The sequence below is a fragment of the Pleurodeles waltl genome, chromosome 1_1 (genome assembly GCF_031143425.1).
Source record: "Pleurodeles waltl isolate 20211129_DDA chromosome 1_1, aPleWal1.hap1.20221129, whole genome shotgun sequence".
In the NCBI taxonomy this organism is placed as follows: domain Eukaryota; kingdom Metazoa; phylum Chordata; class Amphibia; order Caudata; family Salamandridae; genus Pleurodeles; species Pleurodeles waltl.
Genome location: NC_090436.1, coordinates 403,044,653 through 403,066,150, shown reverse-complemented (window position 1 = coordinate 403,066,150; position 21,498 = coordinate 403,044,653). Strand labels below are relative to the sequence as shown.

Below are 21,498 nucleotides of genomic sequence, written 5' to 3'. Positions count from 1 at the left end.
ACAGACCCAGCGAATCTGAAAAATTACAGACCAATCTCACTGCTCCCTTTTCCAGCCAAGGTAATCAAAAAAGCGATCAACACACAGCTCACTGAGATAATCGAGACAAACCACATCCTAGATCCCTCCCAATCCGGATTCAGGAGCAACCACAGCACCAGAACCACACTCCTGACAGCCAGGGATGACATCTGCACCCTTTTGGACCATGGCAAAACAGCTGCCCTCATCCTCCTCGACCTCTCCACCATATTCAACACCGTCTTCCACACCACCATGTGCACCAGACCACACAACACTGGCATCCGTGGCAAATCCATGGAGTGGATCTTCTCCTTCCTCACCGGCGAAACCCAGAGAGTCATGTTCCCACCTTTCACCTCTGAACCAACAGAAGCCAGCTGCAGAGTACTCCAGGGCTCCTCTCCGAGCCCCAACCTCTTCAGTGTTTACATGAGCTTGCCCGCTAAGATCGTCAGACACCACGGGCTCAGCATCGTCTCATATGCCGACAACACACAGCTAATTCACTCCCTCACCGATGAACCATCAACAGCCAAAAACAGAATTCACAATGGAACGAACGCAGTTGCCGACTGGATGAGACAGCTGCTTAAGGCTCAACTCGTATAAGACGGAGATCCTCATCCTGGGCCCCACTGACTGGGAAGACTCCTGGTGGCCCACTGCCCCCAGACTGCCCATCTCCCACCGACCACACACACAACCTCAGCATCATTCTGAACTCATCGCTGTCTATGGCCCGCCAAATCAACGCCGTCTCATCCTCGTGCTTCCACACACTCTGCCTGCTTCGGAAGATTTTCAAGTGGATCTAAATAGACTTGAGAAAAATAGTCACCATGCACTCGTCAGGACTAAACTAATCTACGGAAATGCATTTTATGCCGGCATTACAAGAAACTCCAAACAAGACTCCAGAGAATACAGAACACCGCTGCCAGACTCATCCTGGACATCCCACGCCATAGCCACATCTTCTTCCACTGGAGAGACCTACACTGGCTCCCCGTCAACTAACGCATCACTTGCAAACTCCTGACATGCTTATAAGGCCCTACACAACATCGGACCTGCCTACCTCAACCACAGCCTCTCCTTCTACTTACCCCCAGGTAACACCGCTCTGCTCAGCTGGCCCTTGCCACTACCTCTAGGATCCAGAAGAACGCGGCTGAAGGGAAATCCTTCTCTTACCTTGCCACGCAGACCTGGAACACAGTGCCGCTCCATTTCAGGCATCCCCTTCATTGGCTCAGTTCAGGAATGACCTCAAGAGCTATCTCTTCTAGTGATCCGTGTCCCCCCATTAGGACCTTGAGACCTGCCCCCCTAGATGATACGTTGTGCTTACAAATATCTGATTGTTTGATTGTATCTTGGATAAAAAGAACAATATGCACTGTGGTTTACTTATCCAGATTTCGATACTAGCCATTGGACTGTTTATTATGAGTGATGTGGTACCTGATTGTACTATTTGATGCAGTGGGTTGGTAACTCACTGTTGATGGTTTCTTGGGTATTAGGGAACTCGTCACCACTAACTCTCTGACTCTATGTTTTGTACTTTGCCCTTTACTGAATTCCATTTAGGAGGTGCGTTCTGTATAACTACTAAAACTCTCTTATGTTGTTTGTATGAACATTCATGTTCATTATTTTATAGTGTAAAATCGTTCAGCATCAATGATTTATTTTTTTAGGATGAAACAATGAAAAACTATGATGCTGGCAACGCTTAATGAATTATTTTCCACTGAAGTGAAAGGGAGTTGGTTAAGAATTGCCAAAGAAAATAGATGTCACCTTTGCGAAAAGCATCTAGAGACTCTCGTATGCATCATGTTCAATTTTGAGAAAGGAGTATTTATTCGTGTAAAACACTAGAAAATGTGCAATTCCGATTAGGAGGAAATGAATGAGCAAATACCACTTCATTTTTTTCAGTGTGTTTATTGGGATCTCACTTGCAGGCATAGTGTGTTGTAACAAAAATCAGTCCACAGTCTAATATCGAAGATGGGGTTTTCATATATTCTGCTTTATCTGGGTGCATGCATGGCAGTTTCCTTTACTTTATCATTTTTAGTCTCCACAGGATCTCCCATAGTTGCAGGTCATATATGCAGGGGAGGTGTTTGCCCCATCAGTGCTATACAACCTCCAAGCTTGAAGGCCCAATTGAATTCTACATGATTGTATGGAATGTACTCTTTTCACATCGTAATGATAAGGCATTCATTCTCCTTGGGACAGCATTCCTCGCAGCGAGAGTCTGTCTATGCCCCTCTGAGTGCCCAACTCCTCGGCCCAGCTAGCAGATGGGAAGCCTGGCTGTTTGCATCCGGATCAGGCACCCTAAGGCCTCTCTGCCGCTGTGGACACCTCAGCATGTCCATCGGAGCTCTGCTTCTTTCCTTGGCCCAGACTGTGGTTGTCACCAGCACGTTTAATGCCTTAAGTGTGCGGCGTGGAATTGAGTACAATATGCAGGCATCTGGGTAGCGCCAACATTGTTGTAAACACAATTCTCCCTGCCTTAGATAGGGCGGTGCGATCCACATTCTTTCGTGGGTTTAGAAGCAGATATCAGAACTGAGTTCTAGCTATCTCTTTTTGTATGTGTCACTATGATTGCCACATATCAAGAGTCTGTTTCACATGATAACTGTATCTGGGAGTTGCTCCGCAGGGAGGCCCCTCGGTGCTCCCAGTGGGGAGAGCACCACTTTCTGTTTGTTCACACAGATCCCAGGTTGTTTTCAGTTATTATGAGGGTGAGTCAGCAAGGATGCTGGGGGTTCAAAAAAGTACACTACCTGCTTCCGGGGGGACCCTGGTATCACCGTTACCCATCGCCATGTGCAGCTGACAGGCCAGTGGCACAATCAATGGAGGAGATAAAGGGTTTCTTTCTGAGTGCCGCCCTCCTGTTCCCGTTCTGCAGATATTCATTCTGTCGTAAGTCCTGACTGGCCAAAGGGTTTTTCGTACAACAAGGATCTCATTTAAGTAAATATCAGGCCACGATTCATTGCCTTTAAAGCCACATAGGGGATATCCCTACTCTAAAGTGTCAAAGACTGACACCAGAGCGGCCCTGCTTGCTGGGCTCTGCCTCGCCCGCTATGTGAGTCTAGTATTTAGGGCAGGTCTCATGCCCGCTATAAAGACACTTTGATCTGAATATACCGAGTTTGTGATGGCTTTCGACAGTCATTACTCGGATTTTACCCCGTACTTTGTTAATGTCCGTATTTATTAGGGAGAAAAGCTTGTATGGTCCGATATCCGTTGGATTTGTGCCGGGTTTTACAAGTAATATGATTGATGCGTCACATATAGATTTGGGAAGTTACTCATTATTTTTGTGGAAAAACAGTCGAGCTTGCATAGCAGTAGTTACATTTAAAGTGGTTTCAACACAATATTTGAGTAAACAACATTACGAAGTATTTTATGTGGTTTGTTTTTAAATTGAAATAAACTCGTGAAACGTGCTCATTCTTAGATTGTGGAGTTAACCTATTTGTATTTTTTCATTTGCAGTTTATATCTGTTCAAACTGGGAATCGCACCACAGATACAGGATTTATTGGGCAAAGTAGATTTTACAGGTAAAACAAGTGCCTAACATAAAGTATATAGATGTGTGTGTTGTGAAATGGACGTGTTGAGTTTTGTAGAGCTTAGAAACAAGCCCTGCCTTTGCATCACACCCTTGCTGATTAGATTGCACTTTGTGAGGCCCCATTACTCTGCCTTCGTGAACACAGCATGCATTTGGATGTACTGAAATGTTTGCACTTCTTTGCCTTGTTTTTATGCTTTACAAATGAGTGTAATCGCCAAACCAGCTCCTGATTCTAACAGGGGGGGCTCAAGTTATGCAGTGGAATCAAGCAATCGGGGAGCAGATTAGCTGCAGGGCTGACAGTTATATGACACGAGAAGACAAATTATGCGGCATAATTGATCAAGTCTGTGGCACTAATAATTCACTATTTTGTCATGTTCGCAGGTCTTAGTGCTACCTGGCAATGTTTATAGTCCATTAGTAATTTGCCACCTGTATTCAGTATTAAAGCACTAAAATGTGGCAGGTCAACTTTTACAACCGGTCTGCAATTGTGTGGCATGAACGGGGCACTTTATTTTCTGTAATTTTACATAGATATCAAGCTAGAAACAAAATGTTATTGAAATCTGCAAATTTTGCAGCAAATGGCAATTTATAGAGCAAGTGTAGTAAACCTGACACTATGCGGAAAACACCACAGCTGCAGAATCACATAATTCCTGCATCCCTGCGTCACTCTCTTATCTCCCCTGTCTCAGCCATGTTGAGAAAAAACATTCCTCTTTAAGGCTGTGAAGCCAGCCCGTGCCCTCCATCAGCCGACATTCGGATTCAGTTTCAATGTCCCCAGTACACCTCCAAACAGAAACACACAGTGACAAAGCCAACAGACCTGGATGCCTATCCAGATGAAAAGGTTTTGATTGTTGAGGCCGAAGGTGAACTCTTTGCAGTTTTTATAGCCTGAACTGGACCCAGTGACTTGCACAGAATCACGGGATGTTAAGCTGAGGCTATACTCAAACCTGGATCTCCAGTTCCAAAATCCTCAGCTCCATCGGCTTTATCTACTCTCTACTCAACAACTTCGTTACGGTGAATTGTTTATCAAAATCCATAGGTTTCCTGCCTCTGGCGTGACAGACCAGGGTAAACTGAAGGATGGCTCTGCTGTGTCTGGTTAAAGTCCGTGAGCTAGCTCGGATTGTTACAAGAGTGTAACCTGGATGTTACAGGCTCTGGCCCATGTTGGGCTAACCCACCTGCAGTCACTGTCAGATATGTGTAGCATGCAGGTCACATGTTGTAATGCATGGAAAAGGCATCTTACAGTGGATTTTAGCTGCTTTCCCCGCAGCGAACTATGAGGAGGAGCTAACACAGGCTTATTTCAACAGGGGCTCCCCACACAAAATATGCTTTCCCTCATCACACTGACGGTTTCACCACTCCCTTCACTAATATGCAAGAAAATACAGGGAGACTGAGCCCGGACCCAATGGTGCCGGCTACACAGTGTTTAATTTGTAAATAAAAAGGTGCCGGTGCCCAAAGCCCTCCTCTTAAATGCGCCTGCTGCAATTAAATTTGCGAACACGGAATACTGAGGCAGCGTAATCCTGAAGCCATCTCGGGCCTCTACATTCCATTTAAAGACACTCCCTGCCCTTTCAGCTCACGCTTGCAGCTTTCTGCTTTCTCCCATTGTGATGCTTTTTCGTTTTTCTCTTCCTCCGTTTTTCCCATATGTGTCTTTTGCTCGCAGCAAATGTTTAGGGCAGAATAACAATCGCCGGCCCTCAAAAATAAGTGCCGGTGCTTAGCTCCAGAAACAAAAAGCACAAATTAAGCACTGTGGCTACACTGGAAAGACAGGTAGTTTGAGGGCACAAAATGTCTCCTGAGCTGAACTGGAGTTATTGCCCACATAGGGAGCATTATGATTGGCTTTCCACCCCTCAGTTTTCAACTGCGAGTTCTAATGTGGTTTGGAGCAGGTTGAGGCAAAATAGTATTTGTGCAGCATAACGATCACTAAGTCCTTAAAAAATAAAATAAAAAAAATAAAAAAATTCTCGTTGATGCAATCGTTTAAATCATTCCATTTATTTTTTTCACAGTGTCGGCGCTGGTTTTCATTTCATCTCATTTATCACATGCAGAGTCTAGAAATAGCTGTGTATTGTGGGCCTACCATTTACTGTCTCAAGGTGAACGTAGCTACGTGTTAATTCATAATTCACCATTTCATAATACCTTTGGCGCGTGGAAAGCACTACTGGCTCGGACAGGACAGGTCATCACTATCTCAGCGGTACACCATAATTGATTCTGTGAAATTAAAGTTTCGAGCCAAGCGAAATTTAGATAGAGGTGAAGTCTGCGGAATATTTTGGGTCCATGCCAGTGCAGGCCAGGTGGTACACGGTAACCTATTCTCACTCCTAATAAGACGTCTGCTGCCTCCCCCTCTAGAAATATTATTTTTTGTTAATCTCTTCACAAAAGCTGCAAACTGACGGGAGCTAAATATATGCGTTTGGGATAATAATTTACCTTTAGTAATTGCGTTCCTTTGGTCCCGTAATGAATTTGCATTGACATCATCCAACCTTCAACCCTGTCTCTCATTTGCATCTACAGCAGCCGCGGCTTAGAGCCAGCATATTTCATATTGTTTTATTTTTCTGCTGCTGGCTGAGCCAGTGAGTTCGGGGGGGGGAGATATGTGAGGGGGAAGGAAGGAGGGGAGGTGGAGTGTGCCTTTAACTGCGCATATCTTTTTGGCTGGCCATTCTAGGCCGGCGAAACAGACATGCGCAGTTAGGTTTCTCCAACCCAGCTGTATTTGACAGCCAGGTTGGAGAAACAGCACAGACTCCCTGTACCTGAGCGAGCGGGAAACCAGCCCGCTCAGGCCAATCCCAGTGCTGCTCTCATGCTAGGTAATAGCATGAGAGCCACACAGGGATTGCACAGGGAGTCTTTCATGCTGTCCCAGGGACTGCTGGGACCAGGAAGCAGAGGAGCATGAGGCGGCCGGCAGCACTAGGTGTTTCTTTTCTTTTTATTAACTTCCTCCCCCGCGCTCCATCACGCGTCCCACCCCAGTGAACCCCCCGCGTCCCACCCCACCTCTTATAATTTATGTTGGCCACCATTGATGTACAGCCCCCATTCTGTTTATCACTACCCCTAGTGCAATTGTTGTGTTTCAATTGCATATCTACAATTCAGGAATGAGGTGCAAAGGCATGATGCAACTACGTACTTGACTTCACCCTGTTGTAAAAGTACAAATTCATGATCACACTCCAAGCACACCACACTTGTGCCTTGCTTTTTGGCTTCCTACCACTATCACACTAACTCCTCTGTCACTTGCTGCTTGTCATGCAGAAATAGCTGATAATTGGGCTAAAGCCAGTCATGTGAGCCTTCCTGCCCTCCTCCCTTTACTCTCCCTTCCACAACCATAAAGACCTTCTAACATTAGCTGGTGCTCTCGGAATGAAGAAGCAACTACAATGCTTACCCTTCCACGTTTTTAATCCCTTCTTCTAGAGGAAACACACTTGAGCCACAGTCCAGTAAAAATAGTATTACAAGTCATGATGTTACAAGTTCTATGTTAGCATTTGTATAACAGTTTTGTTTCAAAGGTGCCATCTGTGTTTGCTTTTCACTACTGCCTCAATTTCCCTTGCGTGCACATTCTCTCTCTTTTTAGTCTAAAGTCCCTCTCACCAGCGACGGCTGGTACCCTTTGAAAGTTGTGGGGCAAGTTAAGTGCTCCACCACTCCCCCCCAAAAAAATAAAACACCCCTTTCCTCCAAAACCTCTAAGTAAACCACCCCTCCCTCCAAAAGCCCAAACCATAACACTAAGTACAAACCATCACTACACTTGCATGCGTTACACACACATACATGAACAACACACACACACACACCACATTTAAAAATAACTGCCCTTATCTCCAGGCTGAGCGTCCTCTTAGGTGCTCTTTTTCTTTGTCGATGCCTGAAGAGCTGCTCCAACCAACTCAGACGCTGCTCTCCTGTTAACCAGCATGAGAGAAGCAACTGGATTGGATGGAGCATCGTGGCTGGATGCTCATTCAGGCCCTAGCAGCCTGTGGTGGGTCTCCACCCAGCTGTCTTAAAACAGCTGAGTGGAGAGCTTCAAAGTGTGCATATCACTTTGACTGGTACAAAACAGCCAGCCAAAGTGACATGCGCACTTTGGAGGGAGCTGTCAGCCCTGCTCACGCCCAGCATGTCTCTGGGCTGGTGTGCGCTGTGCAGGTAAAAATAAAATGTCACTGAAAGCTTTTCATTCCCATTTTACTTTTGCCTGTGCACCTCTCAGTGGGCAGGTTAGCGATGCTCCCCCGCCCTCAAGAAACTGCCTCTGCCTCTCACATAGGTCTTGCTTCCAGCCATTTCCCCTAAAGCTACCCTTTGTTCCTTATTTTTTATTGTACCAGGCTTGCTGAATTGTGTTGGAATCCTGAGCAGTCATGTAAGTTCACTGACACCCCTTGTAGGTCTCCCATCCTACCCTGAGCTACTTAACCCCCACCGAGGACTTTCTTCCTGGGAGTGTGTCGAGGGTAAAAGGCAGAGACATTAGGGACATTTTCGTGTGCTGTTTTCTGTGATTGGACCTGGTTCGGACAGGACTCTTATCAGTTAATTATTACCTTTGTCACAAGGCCCTCCTACAAATCCACTCTGATAAAACCCCATACCGTCGTCAACTTTCCTGTTACTGTGAAGAAATACCCAAGTGCAACAACAATAGTTGAAATGCTTGAATTAATCTCAGCCACTGGCAATCGCTCAGGTCAGACGCCAACCATCATTTTTCACAGACTGTTGCTTCAGATTAGACACTGTAACATGCAAATCAGTCTTGACCCTACTCCAATAGTAACAGTCTAGCTCGAACTGCCAGGTCAGGTACTCCTTGAACTGCAACACAAGCAACCCAGTTTCTCCCGTACTGGGGCTCCATAAGTGGGACAAGTATTCCCAAACGTGGGTCCCGTGTACACTGTGTCACTGGAACCAAGCTGATGTACCTTGATCATGGTGAAACTGGTCCGAGGCTGCTTGTGTTCCGGTTCAGGGTGATCTGGCAGTTCGAGCTGGACTGTTCCCACTGGAGCAGGGTCAAGGCTGATTTTCATATGACTGGGTCCAAACTGAGGTGGCATGGTGTGCACCACAACGATGGAGTGGGATGCGGCCACAAGTAAGTAACCAGTTGCTGAGATTCATTCAAGCATTCCATCAATCACTTTGTGAATAATCCAAGAGATATCCTAGATCAAGACCAAGAAGGAAGTACAGGCCTGACTCTTTGCAGAAGAAGCAGGTTCACATAGACCAATAAATAGATTTGATTGACCTCAGAGGAATGTATGGACATGAGATGACTAGAGGCCAAATCCACCCAAGTATGTTAGGCACAATCAAATGTATCGCTCGCTATCTCTCACTCGTCCTCATTCTACCCCAAGTTTAAGTGAAGCTACACAGCTGTGCAGTGACATGAGAATTGCCACCCCAATCCACTGCTCATCACGCATAACTCTAAAACCCTTACCACATAGGCCACACTCATTACCCACAATCTCCCGGCCAGCCTTAATAATGACCTAAATCTCTCGCGCTGTATCCCACACTCCTCTCACTGTTACATGCTTACTCTCAGCCGCAGCTGTCAGGATAAGAACACCCCTCGGTCATTATGCAAAACCCTTTCCATCTATGAGCATCCTTCCGACAAAGCACATCTCCAGTGTGCTACCAATGGGCTTCTGCACCTTTTTAGGGGCTTGAAGATAAGAGATATGTAAATGCAAAGACGGTACAATTCTAAGGGTGGCTCAAGGTTCCCACAATATGATGTTGAAAGGAAACTCATAGAACAAAAGCCCCAAGCTTACCACGGTTTATAAAATATAAATACCGATCTTCAGAAAGCTGGGAGGCATTTTGAAAAGTGCTTACTATTTATAGAGTTAAAAGTGCCTTTGAAACTCACGGAAATATCACCACGAGCTTCAAGGTCACAGATGGGGCTACTCAGGGGAGCAAATATCTGAACCTCTAGATCAAACCTCCTTCCTTGCAATAAAACCAGAATGTGAAAGTGTTGCTATGTTTGTATTTGTGCAGATAGGCACCTAAGCATGGCAGCAAACTAAAATGTTTTATTTCTGTGCATCTCGTTTAGCAACACCCCAACTAACGTGCACAAATGATTTAAACACTACTGAATACATTTTACCCCCTGTTTCTCGAGGCATAACTTAAAGTGAGATTCATGTGGTGAAATAACTTAATTTTAGACATATAGTTATTTTTGTTTCAATGCATGTGCATTTAAATAACGAGATGCATTGTACCATAAAACGTCCATCTTATGCCGCGGGCAGCAGAACCACTCTTTTTTTTTTTTACATGGACAGGTGAAGGTGCAGCACAGGTTACAAAACCATCTGTGTGACCGATTGTGTACTTTGGACTTTGAGTAACCAAAACTCGTGCCTTCTCTTCATCATTGCACAGTATGCAAGTGGTGGCTCAGTATAACAGAGCAATCCCGCATGGCTGACTTCAACCCTCCTCCTGGCCTGTCTCTTCCTGCCTATGCCCTATGCGGCCACTCACAGTACTCCTCACCATGCGTCACGAAGCCCATGTACATATTTACACTGCCTTTTAATAACCATGCCTCCATTTCAACAGACCACTCAAATTAACATGAACCTACAGTGATGGTCAAGGTGTTGCTTTCTTCATCTTGTTCTGTCTATGGAAAAGCAGGTGTAGCTACATCTATACACACCTTCCCTTTTGAACCATTGTAGAAAACTCAGTCTATCTCAGTTGCACCACACTGGCTGAACTAAGCCTAGAGCTTGCTACATTCATTCATGTCCTCTACACTTGCAGAATTGGTGGCGATACTGTCATTCTTCACAAATCTCTCACAATCACAACTACCATGCCTTTCAACTCATCCACCCCTTTTCTCGAGTATTCTTCCTAACATTGGCAGCTCCCCTAAAACAGGTACTGTGCTGCCAATCACCCTCCTTAGATTGGATCTTTGTTTGATGACATAAATTATATTCTGGACCCAGTCTCCTCTCCCTCCACGGATCATCATTGCACTTTTAAACCTCATCATTTAAAAACATCATTTACAGTTTGCTCAACTCCACTCCAACCACTTACTCATTCATACTAATTCCTGTTCCACTTGCACAAATAGAAATTGCTAATTTTGATTTCAGACGGAATATCCTACTCCCATCCAAACATCTGACTCCCATTCTCTGATCATCTTCAGATGTTCATGATCACACATATTCCCACTTTTCCCAAACCATCCACCAATACTGAATCCCTAGAAGAACTCAAAAACTAGATTCATACCACTCTACCCCCACTTCTCAGCTCCACTTTCTACAACTTTTTAGTGACACTCTGTCAGCTTTCATGCCAGTGTGTTCCTGTAGCAAGAGATTTAGCAAAGCTTGAACCATTTGTGCCTGGTCTGGTCGATATACTCCATCATCTCTCGACAAACACGAGCATCGCCTGTTCAGCCCTCCCAGTGTCTGTCTTCACTGTCTAATTCTCCATAAATATCACTATCATCACACCGCTCGCCGACTGTGCAGTGCAACAATCCTGACTTGAAACACAGCCCCGGCTGCTCCAACACAGCACTGATGCATCAGAACCGTTACTCATTGCTTCTGGACATTGACTCATCAACGATGTTGCCTAATCAGGAAACAACGCATCTCCTGCAAGCGCAACAGATCCCCTCCTTGGATCAACGCATCGTCACTGAGCATTGACGCAGCAAAGATACTGTTAGCGAGTCTGTGTGACACCTGTACCCGGCCTGTGCTCAATTAGGGTCAGACTGAACTTTGGGATTTGCTCCGGTCCAGCATGACCAAATAGCCCCGGGTGGGAGTTATTGACTAATAAGCACTGCATTGATTTAATCTTTGAGAATTCTTAACTTGATTTGTGTATGTTGGAATTTTGTCATTTTGGTCTTGTTTGACTTGGACAAATATTGACTCTTTTTCTAATGTGGAGTCTTTTTGTGGTGTTTTCCCTATATTACTGTGGGTGTGCACTAATACTTTAGTTTAGCCTGGCGCTCTGCGTCAAGCTACCAGAGGGTCGGCACATGTAATCTTTTAGTGTTTATCTTACTTGCCCCGACTAGGATTGTGGTCCCTACTTGGACAGAGTGCAAACAACCATGCTCTCTGTTTTTCAAAGTGCACCAGTGAAGTTGATTTCCATACTCAGATCTGCCACTCCATCTTGCATGTCCTCTTATCGTTTCAGACTCGCGTATAGTAAAAGTAGTGTTGTTCTAACCTTATTAAGGACTGTACTGCTGACCCTTTGCCTCCCACCTACAAAAGCCACAACCCCCACCTTCTAATTCTCAAATACAAATGACATGCTGCCTTTTTGCATTGTTTCTCAACCTGTCCAGTGTGGTATACGTGCCTTTCTTCCACCAAAAGCACCTCCAATGTGTCCAGTGTCATCGCCTCCTCTCATCCTAACAGTGTATCCCACTTCCTTATCCGGCTCGACTTACCTGCACTAGTTGACACAGCTAACCACTTAACAGGGCTCACAGCCATCAGCTCAATTTTCAACACAGCTTTCAAACATTGCTGAGGGAAATCTGTACAGTGTTCAATGAGAATTAAGTATAGTGTTGTGAGCCCTGGTGTGGCTTAGATTTCCTAATTCTGGTAACACAGGAGAGATGCTTCCCTTGTCATTATCAACATGAAAAGCTGTTCTGTTGAATGTATAACATCAAAGATTTTGTCTGATGGATATCCTATGCCCTTGAACCTTCCATGCTACATAACGCCATTAAAAAGAAAGATTTTCAAAAGGAGGGGCACTCCTGCGTCTCAGAAATCCCAAGGTTCAACGCTATCTTGTCCTGGACCCTTGGGTTCTCCATAATATACACACGGTTCTTGTAAAAAAAAAAAGCCACCCTCTACAGCGTTCGGAGCCATTTAGCTACCCCTATCACTCCTGGTGCTTTGGGGGGGTAGGAAGGGCATTGGTAGTCTTATCACTTGATACATCTCACCTCCTGGAATCTTTTCTACAAGTTTGCTGTTCCTAAAAATCATCAGGATGATGTGGTGCTAACTCTCCGTCATGCACCCATAGACTTGTCTGTGGCACGCCAAAACCACACTCTTGCTTATCTTTCAGTGCTTTCTAGCTTCTGTCTTGGTTCTCTTTTGAGTCTCCTACTCTTCATTGACATCAGCCTGTACTTGGGAAGTTGGATTGGCTGGGCCAGCAGGGCATGGACTTATTGTATGGCCGGATCAGGGCATTTTTGTGGCTGGATCTTCATATCTTGACTCTGCAGCCTATACTTTGGGTGCCGATCCTGGATTTCCTGGCAGTCTTCTTGCTGTTTGAATCACATGTGGTGTACTCTCTGAACGCTGTGATCCAGACCGTCAGTTTGTAGGGCCCAAAAGGGCACAGTCAGCCCATCTTCAAATATGGAGGGTGTTGGCCCCCATGTTACAGTAGTCCGACAGCTGTCATAGTATAAGCACAGTAACGGACATCTGGCTCCATGCCTGCATTGGTTCTTTGTTATAAACGTAACTGGTCTGGGTACTTCCTAATTCGTATTTCTACTTATGCAGTACCATAAACCTCAGATCACCGCTTAATTTTCATTTTTTTGTCATTATTTCATAGGATTCATAATGAAGAGACCTGTAGGTTTGTGACTTCCTCAAAAAAGTAAGGACTTTGGCTTGGACACAAGACGTTTGTCCTTGACTTATGTACTTGCAGTAACTCTAAGTACAAGCATTCTTCATCACATTCCTCCCTCTCGGGCTACTAATTACAATCCTCTGACCATGCTGGCTTAATATTGCACAGGAGTCTGTTTTCATACCTTGGAGAAGCAGTTCTTTAGGAAATATTTTTTTTAAAGAAAAAATATGTTTTTGGAGGATATATACATATTTCAGATTTTAAGACCAACAGCACATAGAAAAAGTTGAGCAGTATGGAAAGACAACAGTTTGCACTGTTCCTGGACCTAGCCTGATTGTGATGGACCTGAGGTCACATACACAAAGAGGTTGTCCCATTCAAAGGTTGTACCTTGAAACTTAGTCTTCAGCTGCTGAAAAAGCTTCTGGTCAGCCCTGCCTCCCCTAGCTCCTTAGGAAGGCTTCTGGGCCCCACGTCTCTCTACAGTAAGGTCTTCTGCAGGGCCAGTTTTTCTTTTTTTTTGTCTCCCAGAAGCAGGTAAACAGGAGGCCAACCACTTGACCCTGAAATAGCAGTTCCAGTCCCTGGTTGGCAGCAGGATTCAAGGGTCCTTGTGTAAGTCCTCGCCTTCTAGCAGGAGTTAGAAGTCTGAATTAATCGTCCAGCAAGACCTCCTCTGTCAAAGGAAGTCTTCTCAGGTCCAGGAATGTTCTAAGGACATGGTGAAGGAGGTGACAGATTAATCCTGTGCACTAACCAGTGACTAGAGGAATTCTACTGCCTAATCCCAACACTTTTCTTGCAGACCTCCCACCTCCTTTTACAGCATTTACTCTTTGCCTTAACATAGAATTATCCAGGAATCCTTGTTTTAAGATGGTGGATCACAACTGGTGCCAGGCAGGCCTGTCTTTAACTTTTTGGACACTCCACTACCTGAAAGGGTTAAACTGTTTTCCCCTCCTACTGGGACTGGATCCTAACTGTATAGGAGGGTTCTGGGGATGAACAGAAAAAGCCCTCTTTGAAATCTCCAAATTCTAAGAGGTAGTGTATAAACGACCCTTTGTTCTGTCAACTGTTCATGTCCACGCCCAGCTGGTCTGCTTAGTGGACAGTTAACTTCCTTTGGCCTTTCCTGGCTATTGTCCTCTGAGCCAGGTCTGTTACCTTTCCTAGCCAAAGATGTGTATTCCAGTTCAGTAAGTGTGAAAGCAAAGTTGCATTGCATTTAACATGCAGCTTAGCCAGAGAACAGTGTTGCTCCTGGCAGAAATATGTTTTTGTCACATATTTGGACGGTGTAAATATACACTTCAGCCCACATATGCCATTTAACATGCCAAGGGTGCGCTTTAGACGCCATATACAGTGGATTTATTGGGAAGTTAAAAAAACAAAACAAATAGGAAGTTCCAACATACAGAACACGTATTAGAAGGTACACACAAGTACTTTACTACCGTTTAACAGTGGTGTAGTGCACAGAGTCGTAAAGACAGCGAAAATAGGGTAAACAAACAAAACGACTGGCGTGAGCCTGCAGAAAGCAATTCATTTGTTGCAGTGTCCAGGAAGTGCTGCCCCGGTGAAGTTTGCAAGCCTCAGTGCATTGTTATCCTCTCCTTGACCTAGATAGCCATTAGTGGTTCACAATCCTGTTACAGTGAAACATGGTGTTAAATGGGTGCGGTTTAAAGTGTTTCAGCACAATACCCCCTTTCCTTCTTCCAAGCGTATATTTCTTTTAGTTGTATTTTGTATCCTCTTCCCTTTTTTAATTAATATTTACTAAGAAAAAAGCACTGTAAAAGCCGTGGACTACTTTGCAAGCGTGAGACTGTTGGTCAATGGTTATTTCTTGATTGCTCCAAGATTTAGTTCTTCCTTTCAAGTAATTAAGAATTGTATTCACACACTAGTTCTATAAAGTAATGATGAAGATGTTGAAAGTGGCACTACTGATATGCAATTGCAAAAAAGAACAAAATGAAAAAAAATATATATATATATACCTAACGGAAGACAGAAGAGCCATGACACTACACAGTTCTGCGTGAGATTTCAGGAACCCATTTCCAAATGCTAAGCAAGGCAGATCTTGATTTCAGAGCACACCACACTTTTGTAAGACACGCATGACCGTATCATTCAAGTTCAGTACTAGTACCTCGGTGTTACCCACTACACTGTGATCCCCTCGCTTAATGCTCGTTGTGGCTGGGGCTCTATGTATCAAAAACTCCTACCTGCTGTGGATTGTCCGGCGTGTGCCACATAATTTCATTCACTGCCATAAGTTTTCTTTCTGTAGCCATTTCTGAAAAGCGAAGTTATGGTTAACTCAACTTTATTAATGATTTCAATTTCTTTGCATTTTTCAGACAACCACATTTCTTTCCCCATCTGTGATTGTGTGTAAAATAACATATAGCTGCTGCTTAAACCTTTGAAATCTTCCTTTCTGTTTTTCTTAGAGGAGGAGATCAGCAACATGCGGAAAGAGTTGGAGAAGTATGGGATCCAGATGCCGTCCTTTAGTAAAATTGGTGGTATTTTGGCCAATGAGTTATCGGTGGATGAAGCTGCATGTGAGTCTGCTTTGAATTATTGCTCTTCATGTTATTGTAAAGTATACTTAAAGTGAATTTATGGCACTGTCTTGCCTTTCTGCACTGAAACTAGGGCTTGCAGCAAAATAATAAACTCGTGTGGTGCAGCATGTTTGGCAGTAGTGATCCCTACAACAGTACTTTCCATGCGGGTGGCAAGCCTTTGAGAATTAAATAACCACTAAATGTCTTTCATTCAGAAACACCGGTTTCACTTACTTTCCACAGTAAAGGACAGTGCCTTAATTTCCTAAATACATAACTAAAGCAATAAGGGGCCTTAAGTGGCTTGCAGGCCAGCTGGTTTGCTATGTGTGGTATACAATTTAAAACATTACAGCACTAGGTTGCCGTATCCTCAAAATGGACATGTTTATAATTCAGTTTGAAAATATATTTTAATAAAAGAAACGCCTGCTCTAGACTGCAACTTTGATAATAATAAAAAAAAAATCAAACTAAAGACGCCTTACACACAAATAGATCTGAAACATGTCATGACAGAATACAAAATCATACACCTGGCTTAAAGTTACCTAAAAGTTACTATATTTCCGGTCAGGGTGGCCTTCCGAAATCAGATTTTTAAAGCATTAAATAACGCAATTCTGAATATCGTTTTGTATTTATAGCAATGAAGTAGCCCAGAACTCACTCCAATTAGTAGCAGAACGCTTTCTAACGAACATTGCTTTATATTGCAGTAAAATCATCTCAAACATTAGGCGCTGTACATAGAGCGAACTTGTAGTAATATGTTTTATACACGGCTTCATGGCAGAATTGTTCCCATTTCTACGTGCAGCGTTAGCTGTGAGCGGAACAGTGACATTGTTAAGAACTGGCAGACAAACCTCCTGGACGGCGATGTCTGCTGTAAAACAGGACATGGTGCCAAATCACGTTGCTCTCTCCTAGACAACAATCTGAAATTCACCTAGGTGACCTGAATAAAGAGCTTCACTTTAAAATAACGGGCCAGATGTGGTAAAAGACTGACTGCAAAAAGTGGTCTCTAAGTTCGCACCTACATTTTTGGAGCAGTCCTGAATTTTACGATGTGACCTGTGTACTAATGCATAACATCACAAAATCTCCAGTCACTGGGTCGCAGAACCTCTGCCTAATTAATATTTATTAGGCCAGGCAGCTCACTATTTTCAAGACTTTTTAATGCTACCCCTGTACCTGAAAAGCAACCAGTGCTTCTATTAAAAACAATGTTTCCTGTTTTAGTAGGGCTTTAGATGGGATGACAAAAGTGTGAGGTCTCTAAAAGAGTTGTGGTCTAAGGGTTAGAAATCCTTTACAAGAGGCATGACCCATGTAAAGCCAGGGCTTGACTTAAAACATGAACTTGTAAAACCCTGTATTTCCTACAGCGTGCCACCTGACCGGTAACTTGGTGCATGTCTGCAAGCTTTCTGTTACTGCATCCAGGCGTGTTACACAACAACAGACATAAACCTAAAACACGCCATACCTTTTTGCTTTCCCAGTGATTATTAGCAGCATCCAATAAATGAGTGACATTGGTTTGCTGTGAATAATTAGAATTGAAAATGTTTATATTCTGTGAATTATACATTTCTAAGGTCTGTGGAAGGATCAGTAGTCTTCGGAATGTCTCAATCACTTCCATTCTTTCCTTGGCATCGCTTTCCTGTGCAGTTCTCTCAACACATCTTTCTGAACATGTCCTTCTGCATATCTCACCCTCACCCCTTTCCTACATAGCTGACATTGATTAACTTACTAGTTTGTACAGTCTGTCAAATCATTTAGTGCTTTTTTCTGCTACAGTGGGGAAATGAATATTAGGCCCGATAGGGACCCCTTCAAGCTCAGCTTTTAATTACTGCCGGGTCTGTGACCCGAAAGGACCCCCCCCATTTAAGGGCCTGGATTTGGGAAAACATCAAGTGGGCCAAACAGTGCCCCTGAGACTGCCAACACCATTCATGAATCTATTTCCACCTCCTTTGAGTTGTCAGTAACTGGTCAATGGTTGGCAACCATAATTGCAGTGCAAACCATTGATGCATACCATACGCAATCTCAGTTAGGAGGGGATCACCCTTCAATGCTTTTTTGTAATTGCGATTCCATAGGGTTCGCTAAACTCATTTTGTGAGTCGAAAGTCCTTTCCAACTCTCAGAGTATTTTATACATTCCAAAAAAACATTTTGCGGTCACAGACCATGTGATTATTATTTTTTTAATTACAGTATTTCAGACCACAAAATGGCTTGTACATCTGGTCCAATGTGTCTAAAGTCTGTTAACAGTTTTAGTCCAAAGGATGATCTAAAGCAAGCCACCCAGGCTTAAGCTATCTCATGGTTGTAGGAGGCTGGCCTGGTTTGTAGTGGGGACCTTGGGTACTTACACCGTATACCAGGTCCAGTTATCCCTTATCATTGAAATGTAGTAGTGTTCTAGCAGCTTAGGCTCATAGAGGTGGCTATAGCAGAGCAGCTTAGGCTGAACTAGGAGACATGCAAAGCTCTTGCAATACCACTTATAGTTACACAGTACTTATACACAAGTAAAGACAATACTCAGCGTTACCAAAAATAAAGGTAGTTTATTTGGGTGACACAGTACCAAAAATATCTTAGAGGAAATACTCCTTCTGGAGGTAAGTATTATACACAATATATACTCTAGACACCAAAATAAGGTAAGTAATTAGACATAGAATAGTGCAAACAATAGGAAATGCTATAGAATGCAATGGGAGAAAATAGGTCTGGGGCAACACAAACCATATACTAAAAGTAGAATGCGAATCACGAATTCCCCTCTAGACAAGTGTAGAGTGTACAGAATTGCTGGGAGAGTAAGAATTCAGTAAAGGTAAGTAAATTACCCCACCCAGAGCCCAGAAAAGCAGGAGTAAAGTACTGCAGGTTTCCTTAGGACACACTACACCTTGTGATTGGAATTATTGCAAAAACCCACCAAGTCTGCAAACAACAAACAGTGAATTCCTGGACCTGAAGACCTGCAAAAGAAGGAGATCAAGTCCACAAGTCGAAAGAAGTTCCAGGAAGGACAGGAGCCCCTGCCAACCCAGAAGAGGGTGCAAAAGAAGGGTCCCTGGTTGGACGAAGACTGCAGAAATGCACCCTAGGAGGATGTCAGTGGGTTCCTGCATTATGAAAAGGATGTCCCACATCGTAAAGTTGGATGCAGGCAACTTTTGGTGCTGGATTCCTCCAACAAGCCTTGGTTCTGCAAAAGTTGCATTTTGCATCAGCTAGGCACTATCTGGACCCAGGAGGGACCTGGGGTCCTCAACTCTGTGTGAGGACGAAGAGGGGGCTCTCAGCACTTCAGAGAGCCCTCAGAGCACCAGATAGCACCCACAGGTGTCCCAGGACATGGGGACAAAGGAGGTAGAAAATGCGATTGGTGCAGCACTAAAAAGGAAGGTCCCACACCGCCGGAGAACAACTCAGCGAGTTGAGCATTACAGAATAGAGTGCTGGGGACTTGGGCCAGGCTGTGCAGAAAGGAATTTTGCAAATAGTGCACAGAGGCCTCAGGAGGTGAAAAAAACACAGCGCATAGGGGTACTGTCATTCTGGGGGAAGGCAAGGTCTTACCTCCTCCAAATTGCGACAGCAGGACCTCGGGACAGTGTGTGTTGATGAGGTCCACCCTCTGTGTTCCAAGGAACACGCTCGCCGCCAGGAGAGGAGTCCAAGAGAACCGGTCGTCGACTTAGAAGGTGCCTGCATGAGCAGGGGAGTGACTCCGTCACCCCACGGGAGATTTCTTCGGTCCTTCTGGTGCAGGGTGAAGACAGGGAGTCCTCAGAGCATGCACACCGTGGAAACTGTTGCAGTTGCTGGCTGGAGCTGAAGTTGCAGAAGAAAAGTATCCCTTGTGAATACTTTGTTGCTGGTACAGCGGTTCCTGGAGCAGGGTGCTGTTGATTCGAGGTCAGAGGATGAAGTAGTAGTTCAGAGGATTCCTGCTGGAAACTTGCAAGTAGAATCTGAAGAGAACCCACAGGAGAGACCCCAAATAGCCCCGGGAGTGGGATTGGCTACCTTATCAGGTATGGACATATCAAGAGGGGTCTCTGATGTCACCTGCTGGCATTGGCCACTCAGAGGCCTCCAAAGTGCCCCCACACCTTGCAACGCAAGATGGCTGAAGTCTGGGACACACTGGAGGAGCTCTGGGCACCTCCCCTAGGGTGGTGATGGACAGGGGGTGGTCACTCCCCTTTCCTTCATCCAGTTTCATGCCAGAGCAGGGGACAAGGGGTCCTTGAACCGGTGTAGACTGGCTTATGCAAGGAGGGTACCATCTGTGCCCTTCAAAGCATTTCCAGAGGCTGGGGAGGCTACTCCTCCCCCGCCTGTAACACCTATTTCCAAAGGGAGAGGGTGTAACACCTTGCTCCCAAAGGAAGTGCTTTGTTCTGCCTTCCTGGGACTGAGCTGCACAGACCCTAGGAGGGCAGAACCCTGTCTCTGAGGTGGCAGCAGCTGCAGCTCCATGGTGGAGCCCCCAGGATGCATGGAATTAGCTCCCCAATACCAGATTTGGAATGGGGGGACAATTCCATGATCTTAGACACCTTACATGGCCATATTCCGACCTACCATTGTGAAGCTACATATCGGTATTGACCTATATGTAGTGCACACGTGTAATGGCGTCCCCACACTCACAAAGTCCCAGTAATTGGCCCTGCATTATGTGGGGCATCTTTGCTAGTGCAAGGGTGCCCTCATACTTAGTAACTTTTGCACCTAACCTTCAGCAAGTGAAGGTTAGATATATAGGTGACTTATAAGTTACTTAAGTGCTGTGAAAATGGCTGTGAAATAACGTGTGCACTATTTCATGTAGGCTGCAGTGGCAGTCCTGTGAAAGGGTTTGTCTGAGCTCCTTATGGGTGGCAAAAGAAATTCTGCAGCCCATTAGGATCTCCCGGAACCCCAATGCCCTGGGTACGTAGGTACCATATACTAGGGACTTATAAGGGGGTGGGGTCCAGTGTGCCAGTTGAAATTGGTGAATGAAGTCACTAGCCTATAGTGACAAATTTAAAAGCAGAGAGAGCAGAAGCACTGAGGTTCTGATTAGCAGAGCCACAGTGACACAGTTAAGCAGTTTATAGACACACACATTAGGCCATAAACTACGAGCACTAGGGTCCTGACCAGCAGGATCCCAGTGCGACAGGCAAAAACATACTGACATACATGCAAAAATGGGGTTAACATGCCAAGAAAGATGGTACCTTCCTACAATGGTTGACCATGGATTATCCTTCTGCCCAGTTCTCCCAGATAGTCGAACAGCCCTACTACAAACAATCATAAATGCTGCAGCAAAACCGATCTCAGACACTATGAAGTTTCACCATTTTAGCCATGTATTAGTTACGCCCAAATGGCTCCCTCCAAGGGCTCATTGTACGT

General features: G+C 44.7%; 1 protein-coding gene across 4 annotated transcripts in view; it reads left to right on the top strand.

The window, feature by feature from the left end:
- The window catches only part of IQGAP2 (IQ motif containing GTPase activating protein 2), a 902,890-nt gene that overhangs the window by 538,720 nt on the left and 342,672 nt on the right, over positions 1–21,498 (top strand). For all 4 annotated transcript variants that reach the window (XM_069223623.1, XM_069223606.1, XM_069223596.1 and 1 more), the window contains exons 6-7: positions 3,574–3,641; positions 15,916–16,029. In XM_069223623.1, coding sequence (XP_069079724.1) covers positions 3,574–3,641; positions 15,916–16,029 — 182 coding nt within the window. The remainder of the gene's footprint in view (positions 1–3,573; positions 3,642–15,915; positions 16,030–21,498) is intronic.